The sequence below is a fragment of the Mobula birostris genome, chromosome 4 (genome assembly GCF_030028105.1).
Source record: "Mobula birostris isolate sMobBir1 chromosome 4, sMobBir1.hap1, whole genome shotgun sequence".
NCBI lineage: Eukaryota > Metazoa > Chordata > Chondrichthyes > Myliobatiformes > Myliobatidae > Mobula > Mobula birostris.
This window is the reverse complement of record NC_092373.1, coordinates 99,843,796-99,864,988: the sequence shown is the minus strand read 5'-3', so window position 1 is coordinate 99,864,988 and position 21,193 is coordinate 99,843,796. Positions and strand designations below refer to the sequence as shown.

Sequence of the window (21,193 nt, the reverse complement as noted above, 5' to 3'; positions counted from 1 at the left end):
GAAGAAGGTACAGAAGCCTGAAGGCACACAGTCAGTGATTCAGGAACAGATTCTTCCCCTCTGCCATCCTATTCCTAAATGGACATTGAACTCATGAACACTACCTCACTTTAAAAAAATACATATTATTTCACATATATATTACATGTATATACTTAATGTACTTGATTTACTTATTTATTTTTCTTTATTATCATGTATTGCATTGAACTGCTGCTGCTAAGTTAACAACCTTTATGACACGTTTGTGACAATAAACCTGATTCTGACCTCTCCAGCCATCCGCCCACATTGCCAGCCAGCACCTCTTGGTCTCATCAGACTTTTGGAATACACAAAACCAGAATGGAAGTAAGTCGGTCTCTAAGCCAGAGAGACATCTCACACTTTTTCCATGGGAATGCAAATATTTCCCTTTGAACATGATAAATTTGATTCTTCGACTCTGTCAACTAATAGTCCCCATTTGTAAAACCTTAAAATAACTCTCTTGCCTATGATTCTTTTGGTTAGAGTCTTCCTTTCATAAGTAAAACAACCTTCAAGATAAATAAGAGTCGAATCTGCTTTCTTAATTTGATCAGTTTGATTCATTTTTATTGAGTGCATTTAGTACAATACTTTCCAAAACTTAATTGTTACAAACTTAAACATACTTCACACAAATAACAAACAGGAAATGTACAGGGAAAGCAAAACAAAACAGAACAGAATTTCATTCCATATTTACAGGGTGCTGCTCGCAACATGCCTGAGCAATTTTGGGAAACAAATGTGTAAAAGTCACGAAGGAGTACGAACAGGAGGTGGGCAGCTTAGATACAACCTTGGCCACTGGGACTTTTGTTCATTCTGTGGCTGCGTGTTCTTGGCTGAGCTTACCCAACTCCTTCCACTGGCTTCCATGCCTTTACCCTGAAAGAGAAGTAGACAAAGGACTGTTACTGGTTCATAGGCTCTGGAAGGCATGGTTATTACACACTTCATAATCTCACACTGTCAATCCCAAGGCATTTGTTAATTGATGGTTACTTCAGAAATAAAAACAGAAAATACAGGAAACACTCAGGTCAGACAGCATCTGTGGAGATAGTGTCAGAGGTAAATTGTCAGGTCAATGACCTTTCATCAGAACTGACCTTTGAAGTGCAGTCCTTGAAACAAGCAACTTATGAACAGAATGCTCATATAAACTGCACTGCGATACTGACCAGATAATGTTTTAATGATGCTAATTGGGACCTAAGTGCAAAGCAGTGAATTGTACAAGATACAGTAGGATCACCAGCAGTTCTTAAAGTGGAAGTTATTAAATCTTTGAATGACTGGGGAATTGAGAGCTCTGGGGAACTGTCACAGAGGAGGATTTAAGGCCAGGATGGACCACGGCAGGCTTGAGAGGCCAAATGGCCTACTCCTGTCCCATTTTCCTGTGCTCTTGTGTCAGGGGGAGGAATCTTTCAAAAATGACACTTGGATGCGTGAAGTGTTCCACTTTTTAATGGAACATCCTATAGGCAGTGTGGGAGGACACAACAGGTCCCGTGAGATAGTTCACTGAACAGTCTGTTAAATACTGTACATTTGGCAGAATGCATCATCACCTGAACTCACCAATAAGCACCAAGGCTTCACCTAACTGGCAGTGAGAGGCAGTGAGGAGCCCTCCAACCAGAAGCTCCTGACACAGTTGGTGCCTTACCTAAACACATGCTTCCCTTGGGGAGGCTACAATGTCAATGAGGCAATACTCATCCCATTGGGGACTGTAGATTTGTAAAAGTCGGGAACAGAAAAGAAGGATTCTTGCCAGGGTTTATCCAAGCAGCTATGTCAAAGAGGACTCTCTTATCTATGGGCTGTTCCCAAATACTTAAGTCATGACAAATATTAAATGCTGCTGGGAGATCATAAGACCATAAGACATAGGAGTAGAATTAGGCCATTTGGCCCATCGAGTCTGCTCTGTCATTTCATCATGACTGGTCCATTTCCCTCGCAATGCCATTCTCCTGCCTTCTCCCAATAACATTTTACGCTCCCAACTAATCAAGAACCTATCAACCTCCACCTTAAATACATTAAATTGCCCAACCTCCACAGCTGTTGGCAATTTTGCCCAATCTTCTGCCTGTCCTTCCTCACAGTCTCACTACACACCGCCTCTGTTTGCGTACCAACTGCTCCATCTTCAGCCTTACAACTCAGTTTCCCATCTCTCCTGCCAAATTAGTTTCAAATTATTGAGAGACACTCTTTGGTCTGCCTAAAACATATTACATTCCAGCACAAAGAGAAATCCATAAAGGATGTCTATTGACAGGCACATTTCATATGAACTGAGGGATGGGTCACAGCTCAATACAGCCAACACAAAGGCTCTGTGGAGGAGCACCACAGTCCTGCTGCCACTGTACACAGGGGACTGGGTGCTATGTAACAGCCCTTCCAAGATTTGAAGTGTTTCATCATTCAGGCAGGTCCCTTGACGAAAACTGAGTGTAATGATGCCTAGTACATTGAAAATTCAAACATTACATTGAGGATAATCGCAAAACCCCAAATCTTTTAGGAATATATCAGAAGGTGAAAGGTAGCTAGGGAAAGAATAGGTCCTGTCAGAGACAAAAATAGAAAGCTATGTGTGGAGCCATTGGATCTAATCAAATTCTGAACTGAAAAATCTTCCGGTCAAGGTGGTGCCTGCGTACAATCCTTCTTCAGTCAACATCTTCTGGATAGATCAAGAAACGCCAGAGAAAGCAGGATCTCCCAGTGGCCACACATTTTAATTCCACGGCCCATTCCCATTCTGATATGTCTATCCACACCCTCCTCTACTGTAAAGATAAAGCCACACTCAGGTTGGAGGAACAACACCTTATATTCCATCTGGGTAGTCTCCAACCTGATGGCATGAGCATTGACTTCTCAAACTTCCGCTAATGCCTCACCTCCCCCCGTACCCCATCCGTTATTTATTTATATACACACATTCTTTTTCTCTCTCTCCTTTTTCACCCTCTGTCCCTCTCATTATACCCCTTGCCCATCCTCGGGGTTTCCCCCCTCCCCCTTTCTTTCTCCCTAGGCCTCCTGTCCCATGATCCTCTCATATCCCTTTTGCCAATCAACTGTCCAGCTCTTGGCTCCATCCCTCCCCCTCCTGTCTTCTCCTATCATTTTGGATCTCCCCTCCCCCTCCCACTTTCAAATCTCTTACTAGCTCTTCTTTCAGTTAGTCCTGACGAAGGGTCTCGGCCCAAAACATCGACTGTAACCTCTTCCTCGAGATGCTGCCTGACCTGCTGCATTCACCAGCAACTTTGATTGTGTTGCTTGTTATTTCAGTTTTTTATGTCTTTTATGATTGTGTTTTGACTTGAATATGATTTTGGAACTGTTGGAGCCTGTGCAGTTTGCAGTTTGGAGATCAATTGGGTGTTTCTGTAGTCAGGCACTGATTAGTATGGGCCATGTGTTTCTGTGCAGGGGAGATCATGTCTCACAAAATTAATTGCGAGTTTTGGGGAGGTAACTAATAAAATTGATCAAGGCAGGGTGATAGGTGCCATTCCATAAACTTTAGCAAGTCTTTTGACAGTCTCCATGGCAGACTGGTCCAGGCATTTCGAGCAGATGAGATTCAAGTGGTGTTGGCAAACTGGTCCTAATATTGGTTTGTGATAGGAGGCAGAAGGTACTGGCTGAGGAATGCTTGTGACCACTTTAGTACCACAGCAACCAGTATATGACCACTATTATTTTATATATATTAGTTAGGATTGGTGGACTGATTAGCAAGTTTTCTGATAACACAAGAATTATTATTGGATAGTGAAGAAGTTGTGAAAGGAAAGAGAAGGAAATAGATCATAAGGATAGATGGCCAGAGTGATGGTAGAAGGAATTTAATCCAGGTAAGTGGGAGGTAGTGCATTTTGGGATAACAGGACATATACAGTAAATGGCAGAGACACATGAATGCTAACTTACAGAGAAGCTTTGGAGTGCAAAGTTAAAGCTCCCTGAAAATGGTGATACAGGTAGACAGGATAGTTAAGATGACATTTGGTATACTTGCTTTCATAGTTCAGGCATTGAGTATAACAGCCATGTTGTAGCTGTGGTTAGAATACACATTGTATGCAGTTCTGGTCACAACACTACAAGAAAGAAGTGGTGGCATTAGGGAGAGCACAGAAGAGATTCACCAGGATGTTGTCTGGAATGGAAAGCTGCAGCTACATGCAGACACTGGATACCCTCTGCTTAATTTCACTAGAATGTAGAAAGCTGAGGGGTGACCTTCTTTAAGTTTATGAAACCTAATAGGTAGGGTAGATAGTCATTTTCCAAGGACCAAGGAGACTAGAACTAAAGGGCACAGTTTTACAATAAGAAAGAAGCTGTTGATGAAAGTCAGTGAAGATGAGGGCTGTTGCTCATCTCCAAAGGACAGTGAGTCTCCTGTAGGGTCAACAAGAATGGAGGCCCATGTGTGCAAGAGGTATAAAGGTACACATTTGGCAAGTCCAGAGTTAAAGGCCTGGAGTTGGGGTGCTGTCATCGGTTAAGTGTAGAGTTCAAGACCTGGAACTTGGGGTGCTGTTTTCAGTGAGTCAAGAGTTCGAGATCTGGAGTTCAGGGTCCCATCATAGATGAATTCTGGGGTTGATACTGAAGATTGAAGCTTGAAGATCGATCGGAAGCCTGGAAGTTAAGTCCAACGGCTGAAGCCCTAGCGAAGTAGGGGATCCAATATCTGTGAGTCCAATGGAGGGTGAAAACCCAGAGGTGGACTGTCCTGCGGCTGGAGAACTTTCTGTGCGTGTGAGTGATTGGGTGGGCGGGTGGGTAAATAGGAGAGAAGAAAGGGCTTGGTTTTGCTGTTGTCTGCTAAACATTGTGGGAATGTTATGCTGGCGCCTGAATGTGTGGCAACATTTGTGGGCTGCCCCCAGCACATCCTCAGGTTGACTTGGTTGTTAACACAGGCAACACATTTGAATACATGTTTCAATGTACACGAGATAAATACTGTAAATGAATCGGAATCTTTGATGAAAGAAGTTTAAAGGAGTTCTGAGGGCATGTGTTTCATCCAGAGGATGATGGTTATCTACAATGAGCTGCCAGAGAAGGTGGTAGCAGATGTAAATGTAAGGCATCCAGATAGATACCTGGATAAGAAGAGGTATACAGGCCTAATGTGCACAGATCCGATTAATTTAGATTGCACCATGGTTAGCAGGGACAGCTGGGCTGAAGGACCCACTTCTGCCCCATGTTGGATGGCTACAAAGGTACAGATCGGATAACAATATAAGCTGGACTACACAGCGAATGCAAAGAAAGCCATGCAATGTTTTGTGTATACTTTGTCCATTATTTTATGAATAAAGTTTATTTTTGAAATAGATAATCTTTACAAAATACCACTAAAGATAGGGAAAAGATTCAGTTACAGTCAACATGGGTGAAACCTTGTATATAGTACACAAGGACTCATTTTCTGAGGAACAGATTTAAGAAGCAGAGATGTAGAATTAACCTCCTCTAAGACTACGGAGATCAATGTGTCCATGGTCCCTCACTGGAATGAGGATGTCGAAGCACTGCCTTTCCTTGTCTAGGGAGATTGTCTTCAGAAAGGAAATTATGAAAGGGTAGATTTGGAGGAAAGTTATCTATTCACTGAGGAACCTGCACGCATACCTGGTTATGAAAACACCCAATTAAGAACTAATATCAAATTTACATAGCCACTGCGAGCTACAAATGGGGAAATCATCAATGCATGGAAATATTTGGAGTGAATTTCAAGTGAAGCTAGTTAAACAAATGGACAGTTGGAATAGAGGGTGTGTTAATGTTGCTTTAGGCCTTATTTGAGTTCAATGGTCTACTTTAGTGATGTAAGTTCTATATAATGCCATGTAATTTATAACTAGCACCACCCCCCCCCCCCACCCACCCATCCTGCTGCTCAGAGAGATCAGCCTTCTCTCCAATGGACCTCACTGTGTAGTTCAGTAACCCCAGGTCACATTCAGAGATAAGGCCAGCAATTAACAACAGAAAATGTTCTAAACTCATTTCCAGAAACACTGCAGGAAATATGTGAAATCCCAACAAGGTTCTGGCAACTAAGGACATTAATTCAAGAGGCATGAAATTCAAAAAAAGTATTTGGACAGGCATCTGGATAGGAAAGGAGAGGGATACAGGCCTAATTCAGACAAACAGGATGGCAGAGATAGGCATCACAGTTTGCATGGATGAGTTGAGTCAAAGGATTCAATTCTGTACTTTACAGCTCTGATTCTTCTTTCTTCTCACATCAAACCAGATATGGTCCCAGTGAAATGAAGCTAATGGGAGTTCATCATTTGTTGTTCTCTGCACCCGTATAAATAAGACAAAACCACTTATTGAGCTCAACATAAAATATTGCAGCATACATTGTAATAAGATCCATTTGTACACAGAAACAGGCCCTTTGCGCCACCACATCTATGTCAACCACGTTGTCTATTTATAGTAATCCTAATGCCTGCAGTAATTCCATGGCTCTCTTTGCCCTGCTCATTCAAGTATCTGTCCAGATACCTCATAAATGTTAACACTGCTCCTGCCTCCATAGCCTCTTCTGGCAGCTCACTCCAAATAATAACTATCTCTCTGAAAAATTTACTCTTCAAATCTCCTGTGTTCCACAGGGGTCTGTGTTGGGGCCGCTTCTTTTTACGTTGTACATCAACGATTTGGATTATGGAATAGATGACTTTGTGGCTAAGTTTGCTGACGATACGAAGACAGGTGGAGGCCGGTAGTGCTGAGGAAACGGAGAGTCTGCAGGGAGACTTGGATAGATTGGAAGAACGGGCAAAGAAGTGGCAAATGAAATACAATATTGGAAACTGTACGGTTATACACTTTGGCAGAAGAAATAAATGGGCAGACTATTATTTAAATGGGGAGAGAATTCAAAGTTCTGAGATGCAACGGGACTTGGGAGTCCTTGTGCAGGATACCCTTAAGGTTAACCTCCAGGTGGAGTCGGTGGTGAAGGCAGCGAATGCAATGTTGGCATTCATTTCTAGAGGAATAAAGTATAGGAGCAGGGATGTGATGTTGAGGCTCTATAAGGCGCTGGTAAGACCTCGCTTGGAGTACTGTGGGCCATTTTGGGCTCCTTATTTAAGAAAGGATGTGCTGACGTTGGAGAGGGTACAGAGAAGATTCACTAGAATGATTCTGGGAATGAGAGGGTTAACATATGAGGAACGTTTGTCCGCTCTTGGACTGTATTCCTTGGAGTTTAGGAGAATGAGGGGGGGCCTCAAAAACATTTTGAATGTTGAAAGGCATGGACAGAATGGATGTGGCAAAGTTGTTTCCCATGATGGAGGAGTCTAGTACGAGAGGGCATGACTTAAGGATGGAAGGGCGCCCATTCGGAACAGAAATGCGAAGAAAATTTTTAGCCAGAGGGTGGTGAATCTATAGAATTTGTTGCCACGGGCGGCAGTGGAGGCCAAGTCATTGGGTGTATTTAAGGAAGAGATTGATAGGTATCTGAGTAGCCAGGGCATCAGAGGTTATGGTGAGAAGGCGGAGGAGTAGGACTAAATGGGAGAATGGATCAGCTCATGATAAAATGACGGAGCAGACTCGATGGGTGGAATGGCCGACTTCTGGTCCTTGGTCTTATGGTCTCTTTTCAATCTTCTCCCTCTCACTTTATAACTATGCCCTCTAGCTTTAAACATCCTTCCCATGCAATATTGAGTTGAATGACATTCCACTTGTTACCATTCCAGCAATCTATTTAGAATCAATGGAGAGTGGGGATGGTTAAATGTGGGTGTCAGCTATAGAAATATGCAACCCAACACCGTGCTTTTGGATAACATCACTGAGGAAAGAGCATTACATCAGAAATAGACGATCGAGGAGAATTGCTTAGGTGGGATGGGAGCTGAGGTGGGAAGCCATTGAGGTTATAATGTGTAGATGTACAGTAAGTGGCAAAGCAGCATCAATCCTTGCTCGACTCTCCTTGCAGGTCTGGGAGAATCCGAAACTCGCTACAAAGACCAAGACTGCCGTGTACAATGCATGCATTATCAGCACCCTCCTGTATAGCAGTGAGACTTGGACCATCTACTCCAAGCAGGAGAGGAAACTCAGTAGTTTCCACCTGCGCAGCCTTCGCCACATCCTCGGCATCACCTGGAGAGACAAAGTCCCAAACTCTGAGGTCCTCTCCCGCGCTGGACTTCCCACAATGTTCACGCTTTTTAAGACAACGCAGACTGCGCTGGCTGGGCCACGTCCGTTGTATGAAGGATGGTAGACTGCCAAAGGACATCTTCTACGGAGAACTAGAAACAGGCAAGAGGAACGTTGGTAGACCCAGCTTTGCTTCAAGGACTTCTGCAAGCGCGACATGAAAGCTTTAAAAATCAACACAGAGTGCTGGGAGGATACAGCAGATGACCGCAACAAATGGCGAGGTACTCTTCAGCAACACCTAGAGCAAGGCAAAAGAGTGATCCTGAGTCAGTTTGAGGAGTGGAGAGCTAAACGGAGAGCACAGCGGACAGCGGACAGCGATTCCACGACACGCTACACATGCAGCAACTGTGGCAGAGCCTGCCATTCCAGGATCGGCCTCAATAATCACAGTCGACGCTGCTCAACAAACCAGTGACTACCAGAGGCGCAATACCCATGGTCGACCACGACCAACGGAGGTCACAGTGCATTACAGGGATTAATGCTGGGCTCTCAACCTTGTATAATTTATATAATAACTTGGATTACAGCACGAAAATGGGTAGGAAAGTAAGTTCCAAAGAGGATATAAGGAGGCTACAAAGGGATGTAGATCATCGAATCATAGAGTTATAGAGCATGGAGACAAGTCTCCTGGCACAATACATCCATGTCGATGAAGGAGAGCTCATTCAATCTGCCTGGGGGTTTGAGTGAGTGGTGAAAGGTCTGGAGAATGGTGGATAGTATGAAACTGCAGGAAACACAAGAACAGCCACATATTTGAAATTATGAGAGACAACAGAGTTCTGGGGTGCATTGAGATCTGGGTTTTGTAGTGCATAATTCACAGAAGGCTAGTATCAAGTAGAGTAATAGGTTAGGAAAGCAAACAGGATGTTGTCATTTATTGCTTGGTGAAATGAATATAAAAGTAGGAATATTTCGCTCCAGTGAATTAGGGGCTTAGTTTGACTGCATCTGGAGTGCAGCGTACACTGCTTTTCCCTTATTTAACAAAATGACATTAACAGGTTGGAAAACTGTGTGCTGAACTGATACATGAGGAGGCACAAAGTTAGTGTTGTATCCACTGGAATTTAAAAGAAGACGGGTGAATGACTTGGCAGGTTGGACATTGAAAGGATGTTTCTCTCTCTGGTTATTGTGAGTCTTTAGAATTTTCTTCCTCAACAGGTTCTGGAAGCAGATTCTTTGAATTTTTTAAGCAAAGGGAGGTAGTTGATCAGCAAGAGTATGAAAAGTTATGAAAATAAATTAAAAAATGCAGATGCTGGAAAACTGAAACAAAACAGAAAAAGTAGGAAACTCTCTGCAGGTCAGGCTGGAAGAACAGATAAAGAATCAGTTCACGGATTAGGTCCTCAGTCCCTGTTCTTTCCTGGTGTTTCTCTCCACCAAATACAGAGTACATTTCACTCCCAGAAGCAGAAGACGCATCTTTATTAACAATAAGCTTCTCCGCCAGACACTCTTCCATGTCCAAGATGCAGCTATCAGCTGCTTTATGTGCAGTGGCATCTGCAATGTGAACTAGCAAGTGAAAATCTAGGCTATGTCTCAAGTGCACCCTTTATACACTCGTCCACAGTGACAGAGGGGCACAGTTGGTCAGAACACACAGCTTTGAGTCATAGGTTCCAATCCAGAGACTTGAGCAAAATGTGCAACTTGGTCTCCAATGTATTGCTGTCAGTGAAATGCTCTATTGAGTGAGCCTTCTGTCAGTTGATGCAATTTGTAACCTTGTCTGCTCTTTCAGGTAGGTTCAAAAGATTTGATGGCACTGTTTGCAGCAAAGTTCTCCTCAGTGTCCTGGCCATCAACCAATGTTCATTTTACAGATATTATTGTGCTTTTCTGACAAAAGAGTGATGATATTTAGCTATTTTGGGGCATCCTAACACCTTGAATGTTCATATGCAAGTGCAATCCTTCTGTCATCACTGCATTACAATTTTCAATTTATAAATATAAAAAAAAATTCCAGCTTTAAAAAATATTCAAGGACTGCTTCCACTGCAATTTAAGAAAAACAATTCCAAAGACACTTCCCACCTGCTGTGAGGAGTGACTGACACAATATAAGAATGGTGGTCAGCTGCATCACAATTTGGGAAAACAGGAGGCTTAAACTTATAGTCAGAAATAGCAGGTGTTTGAACATATTAACTCGCAAATGTACATATCACTCACTACAGAGTGGCGACCATTGACCACCAGACTGCTTCCTGACCAAAGCAATTATATATACACACTCACATTTACTGTAATGCAGTTTTTCTCTATTATTATGCATTGCTATGTACTACTGCAGCAAAACAACACATTTCATGGCATATGCTGGTGATGGTAAACCTGATACTGATGTCAGACACAGCATGATCCACTGAACTCATGATTTCATATGCCAATCTATCCAGTGAAATCACCATGCTTACAATCAGTGTCACCACAGCATTTTCTGCTCCATCCATTGAGATTCATTGCGCTATGCTGTGAATAATCTTATACAATTTTATCTCTGGAATTCTCTCTTCCACAGGATAGTGCATTACACCATTCAATTTGCAGATAAACGTGGCAGAGAAGGTCCAGTCCTGTCAATAATTGTTAATGGCATAAGTGATAGAACATCTGTGTTCATACTTATTCCTGCTAAATGATAAATTGCTGTCAGTGAACATCTGGATCTGATATTAAGTAGTTCCATATCCAGGAGCAACACAACATTGCAAAATCAAAGAACGACAACTACCATAAATCTGAAATAAAAAAAGAAAATGCTGAAAACATTCGCCAGGTAAGGCTACATGTGTAGGAAGAAAAATGGAGTTAATGCTTCAAATTGAGGCCCTTTGTCACACACTGCCTGACATGCGGAGTAGTTCCAGCATTTGTTTTTATTACTGGATTATCTGTGTTGGACAGTCACTTCTGCCTACGACACAGACCGTGCCCAAACACTGTGACCAACAAATTAAAGACCAACGCACTTGTGAACATATTTGATCTCACAGGCGAAATGGCAATTCTGGTCTAGAATCAACAAAGGATGCTCAATAGTTGTGGCAGGGCCACAATACTATCTCCTCTTATAAAGTTAAATCAAGTGACAAAGGAGACAACAGGGCTTTGCTTTCAAGTGAGCTCAATGCCTTCTATGCTCACGTTGATGAAGTACCCGGCAAACTACTAAAGACCCGTGCTGATCAACTGGCTGGAGCGTTCACTGAGATCTTTAACCTCCTGCTTCAGAAGTCTGACGTACCCACCTGCTTCACTTATACCAGAGCCTAGGAATGCAGGAGCATGCCTCAATGAATATCATCCGTAGCACTTACATCCAGTGATGAAGTGTTTTGAGAGGCTGGAGGTGAAACATATCAACTCCTGCCTGAGAAGCAACTTGGATCTGCTCCAATTTGCCTACCAGAGCAAAAAGTCCACAGCAGATGCCATTCCATTGGCTCTTCACTCAACACCGGAACATGTGGATAGCAAAAATGGATACATCAGGATATCAAGCAGTAGTAGATCAAGGCAACTGGACTTGCTGTGTTGTCTAGAAGAAATTTTCCCCACTCATTGAAGAGGCTTCTTCAGTTCTGATCCATGGTGGGTAGTTCTCCAGCTTACAAACTCTCTGATTTGTTTAAAAGTATAGCAATCACATGAGGATCATTAAGAGTCGTAGAGGTAATGGGAGGATCATTAGTCTTAAGTTTGCACGAATGGAGGTGTGAACTGTTGTGGAGACACTGGGGTGAAGATGTTAGGACTGCATTGTAAGTAGCTGATAGGTGGTGTTGTACTCCACCCCCTCTGTTCAGGGATGGGTTTTCCAGTTTGACAAAGGTGGCTACTTTAACCCCGCTTTCAAACCATCCGTCCTCCCCCGTCCAAAATGTGCACAGTGTTATCATCCCTTGTCCTTTAGGTGTAGATACACAGCTGAATGTTGACCTGATACGTTAGCCCTCCAGGACAGAGAGGGTGGAGTGCAACACCACCTATCTGCTACCTGCAATTCAGTCCTAACATCATCATCCCGGTCCCATGTTCTGTTTAAACTCGCCAGTTCCTGTTTCCCAGGCTCCCTTTAAAATCACTGGTTTCACTGAAATGTTGCTCTGCAACATATTTTTAAAGTAAGCAAATCAACAGTGTCATAGATTCATACAGTATGGAAAAAGGCCCTTCAGCCCAATTGGTTCATGCTGTACAAAGTTCAAAGTACATTTATTATCAAAATATGTATACTACATACAACCTTGACATTTATCTCCTTACAGGCTGCCACAGGTCAAAGAAATCCAATAGAACCCATTAAAAATAGACTGTGGACACTCAATGTGCAGAAAACAAACAAACCATGCGAACAGTGAAAGCAAATACCATTCAGAACTGAAGCTCACAAAAGTGGCTTCACAGCCACGAAGGCAGTCACAGCTGACCCAGCAGCCATTAGTTGCAGGCCACAGCCTCAGCTCAGTGCAGAGACAAAAGCAGCGAGCTGTACACTGGCCCATCCCTCTCCTCAGGCCCCAACACCCTGACCTATTCAGATTGGTCTGGCGCTTAAATTGGACACACCTTATGTCCACCCAGGCCCAGTTGCGTCGATACGCACTTGGGCCCAGGCCCTGCCACCTTGATTCAACCTGTATCCCACCTTTCCAATCTGGCCTGGTGCTTAAATTGGCCAAATCTTGGGTCATTCCTTGCTCTCGGACTCAGGGCCTCCCACTTCCATTATGCTTTCAGGCCTGGGCCCCACTGCCTCCAAGTCCACTCCAGCAAAGGCCAACAATTGGCTTATTTCCCACTTTTGGGCATGGGCTCTGCTGTCTCAATTCGGCCCATACCCGCCAGGCTGCAATCGTCCTGCACCTTAGAGACTTCAGTTCACATTGGAAGAATGCCAGGTCACACAACAGATTCAAAAGCACAACTCTGAAAGGGAAGATACAGACTACTGACTGTAGTCATTGTTTCCATGAAAAAGTGTGATTAATAAAGTAGTTAATAGTAGTAGTTAAAGTAGTTAATAGGAAAACTCCTCTAGGCATTATGAGTGAACTGAGGAGTAAGAAGTGTTTCATGCTAATGAGGCTATATTATAAACCACCCAACAGTTCACGGGATTTAGAGGCACAAAATAATATTAAATCATTGGAAAGAGATGACATAGGACCGGAAGGTGCAGAGTCTCTACGGGTTGAGTTAAGAAATGGCAAGGGTAAAAGGACCCTAATGGCAGTTGTATACAGGCCTCCAAACAGCAGCCGGGATGTGGACTACAAATTACAGCAGGAGATAGAAAAGGCATGTCAGAAGGGCAATGTCATGATAATTATTGGGGATTTTAACATGAAAGTGGATTGGGAAAACCAGGCCAATACTGGACTTCAAGAGAGAGAATCTGTAGAATGGCTAAGGAATGGCTTTTTAGAACAACTTGTTGTTGAGCCCAAGAGGGGATTGGCTGTGCTGGATTGGGTGTTGTGCAATGATCCAGAGGTGATAGGAGAGCTTAAGGTTAAGGAACCCTTAGGGAACAGTGATGACATAGGATCGAGTTCACTTTGAAATTTGAGAAGGGGAAACTAAATTCCAATGTGTTGGTATTTCAGTGGAATAAAGGAAATTACAATAGTATGAGAGGGGAACTGGCCAAGGTTGACTGGAAAGGGACACTAGCAGGAAGGACAGCAGAGCAGCAATGGCTGGAGTTTCTGCAAAAAATGAGGGAAGTGCAAAACAGATATACTCCAAATAAGAAGAAATTTTTGAATGGAAGAATGACACTACCGTGGCTGACAAGTGAAGTCAGAGCCAAAGTAAAAGCAAAAGAGAGGGCATACAAGGAAGCCAAAGCTAGTTGGAAGATGGAGGATTGGGAAGATTTTAAAAACTTGCAGAAGTAAACTAAGATGGTCATTAGAAAGGAAAAGATGAATTATGAAAGGAAGCTGGCGGCAAAGATCAAAGAAGATACTAAAAGCTTTAAGTATATAAAGGGTAAAAGAGAGTTGAGGGTAGATATAGGACAATAGAAAATGACACTGGAGATATTGTAATGAGAGGCGCAGAGATAACAGAGGAACTGAAAGCTTATTTTGCATCAGTCTTCACAGTGGAAGACATCTGCAGTATACCAGGTATTCAAGAGTGTCAGGGAAGTGAAATATATATAGTGAAAATTACGACTGAGAAGGTGCTCAGCAAGCTTAATGGTCAGAGGGTGGATAAATCTCCTGGACCTGATGGAATGCACCGACAGGTTCGAAGGAAGTAGCTGGAGAGATTGCGAAGGCATTAACAATGATCTTTCAAGAATCGATAGATTCTGGCATTGTACTGGATGAGTGGAAAATTTTTACTCCACTATTTAAGAAGGGTGGGAGGTAGCAGAAAGGAAACTATAGACCTGTTAGCCTAACATCAGCGGTTGGGAAGTTGTTGGAATGGATTGTTAGGGATGAGATTACGCAATACCTGGAGGCACATGACAAGTTAGGCCAAAGCCAGCATGGTTCCCTGAAAGGAAAATCCTGCCTGACTAACCTTTTGCAATTTTTTGAGGAAATTACAAGCAGGGAGACAAAGGAGATGCAGTAGATGTGGTGTACTTGGATTTTCAGAAGGCCTTTGACAAGGAGCCGCACATGAGGCTGCTTAGCAAGATAAGAGCCCATGGAATTACAGGGGAGTTACTAGCATGGGTGGAGCATTGGCTGATCGGCAGAAAACAGAGAGTGGGAATAAAGGGATCTTTTTCTGGCTGGCTGCCGGTTACCAGTGGAGTTCCACAGGGGTTGATGTTGGGGCCGCTGCTTTTTATGATGTATGTCAACAATTTGGACTATGGGATTAATGGATTTGGGGCTAAATTTGCGGATGATACAAAGATAAGTAGAGGAGTGGGCAGTGTTGAGGAAACAAAAAACCTGCAGAGAGACTTAGATAGTTTAGGGGAATGGGCAAACAAGTGGCAAATGAAATACAATGTTGGAAAGTGTATGATCATGCACTTTGGTGGAAGAAATAAACAGGCAGACTATTAAGGCTTTTAAGGAATATAAAAGTGGCTAAGTCTCCGGGTCCTGACAGGATATCCCCCAGGACCTTGCGGGAAGTTAGTGTGGAAATAGCAGGGGCTCTGACAGAAATATTTCAAATGTCATTAGAAACTGGGAGGACTGGTGTATTGCTCATGTTGTTCCATTGTTTAAGAAGGGTTCTAAGAGTAAACCTAGCAATTATCGGCCTGTGAGTTTGACGTCAATGGTGGGTAAATTGTTGAAAAGTATTCTTAGAGATGGGGTATATATAATTATCTGGATAGACAGGGTCTGATTAGGAACAGTCCACATAGATTTGTGCGTAGAAGGTCATGTTTGACAAATCTTATCGAATTTTTTGAAGAGGTTACTAGGAAAGTTGATGAGGGTAAAGCGGTGGATGTTTTCTATATGGACTTCAGTAAGGCCTTTGACAAGGTTCCACAAGGTTAGTTAGGAAGATTCAATCGTTACGTATTAATATTGAAGTAGTAAAATGGATTCAGCAGTGGCTGGATGGGAGATGCCAGAGAGCAGTGGTGGATAACTGTTTGTCAGATTGGAGGCCAGTGACTAGTGGTGTGCCTCAGGGATTTGTACTGGGTCCAACGATGTTTGTCATATACATTAACGATCTGAATGATGGGGTGGTAAATTGGATTAGTAATATGCAGATGATACTAAGATAGGTGGCGTTGTGGATAATGATGTAGGTTTTCAAAGCTTGCCGAGAGATTTAGGCCAGTTAGAAGGGTGGGCTGAAAGATGGCAGATGGAGTTTAATGCTGATAAATGTGAGGCGCTACATTTTGGTAGGACTAATCAAAATAGGACATACATGGTAAATGGTAGGGCAGTGAAGAATGCAGTAGAACAGAGGGATCTAGGAATAATGGTGCATAGTTCCATGAAGGTGGAATCTCATGTGGATAGGGTGGTGAAGAAAGCTTTTGGTATGCTGGCCTTTATTCAGAGCATTGAGTATAGGAGTTGGGATGTAATGTTAAAATTGTACAAGGCATTGGTGAGGCCAAATTTGGAGTATTGTGTACAGTTCTGGTCACCAATTTATAGGAAAGATGTCAACAAAATAGAGAGAGTACAGAGAAGATTTTCTAGAATGTTACCTGGATTTCAGCACCTTAGTTACAGAGAAAGGTTGAACAATTTGGTTCTTTATTCTATGGAGTGTAGAAGGTTGAGGGGGGCCTTGATAGAGGTATTTAAAATTATGAGGGGGATGGATACAATTGATGTGGATAGGCTTTTTCCATTGAGAGTAGGGGAGATTCAAACAAAAGGACATGAGTTGAAAGTTAGGGGGCAAAAGTTTAGGGGTAACATGAGGGGGAACTTTACTCAGGGAGTGGTAGCTGTGTGAAACGAGCTTCCAGCAGAAGTGGTAGACGCAGGTTCCATATTGTCACTTAAAGTAAAATTGGATAGGTATATGGAGAGGAAAGGAATGGAGGGTTATGGGCTGAGTGCAGGTCGGTGGACTAGGTGAGAGTAAGCGTTTGGCATGGACTAGAAGGGCCGAGATGGCCTGTTTCCATGCTGTAATTGTTATATGGTTATTATTTAGATGGGGAGAGTATTCAAAATGCAGAGATGCAAAGGGACTTGGGAGTCTTTGTGCAGGATACCCTAAAGATTAACCTCCAGGTTGAGTCAGTGGTGAAGAAGGCGAATGCAATGTTGGCATTCATTTTTAGAGGTATAGAATATAACAGCAGGGATGTGATGTTGAGGTTCTATAAGGCACTTGTGAGACCACACTTGGAGTACAGTGTGCAGTTTTGGGCTCCTTACTTTAGAAAGGATACCCTGACATTGGAGGGGGTTCACAGAAGATTCACAAGAATGATTTCGGGAATGAAAGGGTTACTGTAAGAGGAACAGCTGGCAGCTCTTGGACTATATTCCCTGGAGTTCAGAATGAGGGGGAATCTCACAGAAACATTCCAAATGTTAAAAGGCCTGAACAGATTAGATATGGCAGTTATTTTCCATGGTAGGGCACGACTTCAGGATTGAAGGACGTGCATTTAGAACAGACGCGGAGAAATTACTTTACTCAGAGGGTGGTAAATCTGTGGAATTTGTTGTCACGAGCGGCTGTGGAGGCCAAGTCATTGGGTGCATTTAAAGCAGAGATAGATAGGTTCTTGATTAGCCAGGGCATCAAAGGGTATGAGGAGGAGACAGGGGAGTAGGGATGACTGGAAGAATTGAATCAGCCTATGATTGAATGGCAGAGCAGACTCGATGGGCCAAATGGCCCACTTCAGCTCCTATATCTTATGGTCTTATGGTCTAAATTTGGAGAGACTGTTGCAAGAAACATAAGGTTGTTCTTGTAGGTGATTTTAACTTCCACATATAGACTGGGGCTTCAATACTGTAAAAGGACTAGATGGGATAGAGCTTGTCAAATGTGTTTAGGGTAGTTTCCTTAATAGTACATAAAAATCCCAATGAGACAGTGTTTGATACTTGATCTCCTATTTGGGAATGAGACAGGGTAGCTGACAGAAGCTTGTGTAGGGGAACACTCTGCATCTAGTGATCATAATGCCATAAGTTTCAAAGTAAATACGGAAAAGGGCAGGTCTGGTCTGCGAGTTGAGATTCTAAATTGGAGAAAGGCCAATTCTGACGGTATCAGAAACGGATCTGGCAAACGTGGATTGGGACAGGCTGTTTTCTGTCAAAGGTGTACTTGGTAAATGGGAGACTTTCAAATGTGAAATTTTGAGAGTACAAATCTTGAAATCTTGAAAGGTAAAGATAATAGGTGTAGGAGACCTTGATTTTCAAGAGATATTGGGGCTCTAGTTCATAAAAGAAGGAGGTGCATAGCAGGTATAGGCAGGTAGGAACAAATGCGGTACTTACGGAGTATAAGAAATACAAGAGAACACTTAAAGAATCATGAAGACTAAAAGAAGGCATGAGTTTGCTTTAGCAGACAAGATGAAGGAGAATCCTAAGGAATTTTATAGATATGTTGAGAGCAAAAGGATTGCAAGGGGCAAAATTGGTCCTCTGGAAGATCAGAATGGTAATCTATGTGTGGACCCAAAAGAGATGGAGGAGCCTTAAATGTTTTTTTTGCCTCTGTGTTTACTCAGAAGACAAAAACAGAGTCTATAGAAGTGAGGCAAAGCAGCAGTGAGGTCATGGACCCTATACAGATTACAGAAGAGGAGCTGTTTGCTGTCTTGAGGCAAATCAGGGTGGATAAATCCCCAGGGCCTGTCAAGGTGTTCCCTCAGACCCTGTGGGAGGCAGGTGAACAAACTGCAGGGACCTTTGCAGACATATTTAAATCTTCCTTAGTGACAGGTGAGATACCGGAGAGTAGCTAATGTTGTTCCATTGTTTAAGGAGGAAATTACAGGCTGCTGTGCCTGACATCAATAGTGTGAAAATTATTGGAAGGTACTCTAAGGGACTGAACAAATGAATATTTGGGTAGACAGGGACTGACTAGGGAAAGTCAGCATGGTTTTGTGCATGTTTGGTCATGTCTAACTAAACTTACGGAGTTTTTCGAGAAGATTACCAGGAAAGTTGATGAAGGCAAAGCAGTGAATATTGTCTTCATGGGCTTTAGTGAGACATTTGATAAGATCCCGCTTTGGAGGTTCGTCAAGGTGGTTCACTCGCTTCGCATTCAGGATGAGATAGTAAATTGAATTAAGCATTTGCTTTGTGGAAGAAGCCAGAGAGTTTCTGGAACAGCTGAAAAAATGGGCAGAAGAATGGGCTGAAAAGCTGCAGATGGAATTTAATACAGACAAGTGTGAGGTGTCTGACTTTGATAGGACTGACCAGCGTGAGTTTTACACAGTGATCTCTAGGGCATTGGGGAGTGTGATTGAACACAGGCATCTGGGAATACAAGTCTATAATTCACTGAAAGTGGTGTCACAGATGGATAGGGTCATAAAGAAAGCTTTTGTCTCATTGGCCTTCATAAATCAAATTATTGAGTACAGGAGATGGGATGTTATGTTGAAGTTGTATAAGATGCTGGTGAGGCCCAATTTGCAGTATTTCATGCAGTTTTGGTCACCTGCCTACAGGAAAGATGTAAATAAGGTTGAAAGAGTACAGAGAAAATTCACAAGGATGTTGCCAGGACTGGAGACTTGACTTATAAGGGAAGATTCAATAGGTTAGGACTTTATTCTTGGAACGTAGAAGATAGATAGAGGTATACAAAATTTTGAGGGCTATAGACAGGGTAAATGCAAGCAGGTTTTTTCCATTGAGGTTGGGTGGTCCTACAACCAAAGGTCACTGGTTAAGGGTGAAAGATGAAAAGTTTAAGGAGAACATGAGGGGATACCTCTTCACTCAAAGGGTTGTGGGAGTGTGGAATGAGTTACCAGCGCAAGGGGTGCATGCGAGCTCAATTTCAACATTTAAAAGAAGTTTGGATAGGTATACGGATGGTAAGAGTATGGAGGGCTATGTATGGGTGTGGGCTGATGGGAGTAGGTAATTTAAGTGGATAGCCTCAGACTAGAAGGGCCATAGGGCCTGTTTCTGTGCTGTACTTTCCTATGACTCTAGTTTTGTTTCCTGCCAGCAAGTCATGGTGTGCTTCACCAGCACCATCTGAAACTGGAGAAAAATTACCCATTTATGCTGTCTTATATTTTGCCCATATCCCTCTAAGCTGTCTTTATCTATGCACCAGTCCAAGTGACTTTTTAATGTTGTTAATGTACCTCAGCCTCTTCCTCTGGCAGTACTGACCACCATCTGCATGAATAGGTTGCCTAATAAATATCTCCCCCCTCACCTTAAATCTACGTCCTCTGGTTCTTGATTGCCCAATCCTGGGAAAAAAAACTGCACATTGATCCTGTCTACTTCCTTCATAATTTTATGCACATCTTCAAGATCACCTGTCATTCCTGTACACTTCAGTGAATAACGTCCCAACCTTCTCAACCTCGTACCAAATCACAATCGTTTCAGTTCCAGCAACATCCTCATAAATCTTCGCATCTTTCAAGCTTAAATACAACTTTTCGGTAGTAGAATGATCACAGCAGAACAAAATAGTCCAAATGCAACCTCATTAATATCTTATACATCTGCAGCATAATATCCCAACTTTTCTACCTCAGTTCCCTGACTGATGAAGGCTTACATGCCTAAAACCTTCTTCACCACCCTATCTACCTGTGATGCCACTTTCAGGGAATACTGTACTTGTACACCTTGGTCCCTCTGTTCTACAACTCAGGTCCCTCTGTGTTACAGGTGTGTTGAAGCATTCATAAAATAACATGCCATAATGCAGAAACTCTGCTCGTCTTAAGGAAATTCTACTGTAATTTGTACGAAGTCAACATCATTCAGAGAAAGTCATTTAAAATCCAGCTGTAGCAGCTGGAGAATCCAAATTCATTTTAAAACCAACTGTTGGGTCATGGAAACACAACTAATCCACTTAAGTCCTTCAGGGGAAAAGAATTCTGTTGTTAGCTTGACAGTTTAACATGAAGTTTAAACCTCACCAATTTTACTGAGTTTTAATTGTCATCTGAGTGATGTGGAGTTACAACCTGCTGACCAGTTGTTCGAGAAGACAACTCATCTGCGAGTGACCAGGGATGGACACCTTATCTGTGTCATCCACATCCAATGAACAAACTGAAAATGTAACAAGAAGCGTCAGTTTATCTTCTTAAGATTGATACAGAACCATTTCTTATTCAGTTTATTCCAACCTGTTTCATATCATTCTAAATCACACATTAAGGCTAAAAATCTTCTGATCCACACTCCCAGCTTTCATT

General features: G+C 42.6%; 1 protein-coding gene across 3 annotated transcripts in view; it reads right to left on the bottom strand.

The window, feature by feature from the left end:
• Positions 1 to 608: 608 nt before the first annotated feature.
• Positions 609 to 21,193, bottom strand: part of ephb1 (EPH receptor B1) — a 774,921-nt gene continuing 754,336 nt past the window's right edge. For all 3 annotated transcript variants that reach the window (XR_011885740.1, XR_011885741.1, XM_072255851.1), the window contains one exon: positions 609 to 915. Coding sequence is in view for 1 of the 3 variants with exons in the window: in XM_072255851.1 (XP_072111952.1) it covers positions 879 to 915 (37 nt within the window). In the remaining 2 variants the exon portion in view is untranslated. The remainder of the gene's footprint in view (positions 916 to 21,193) is intronic.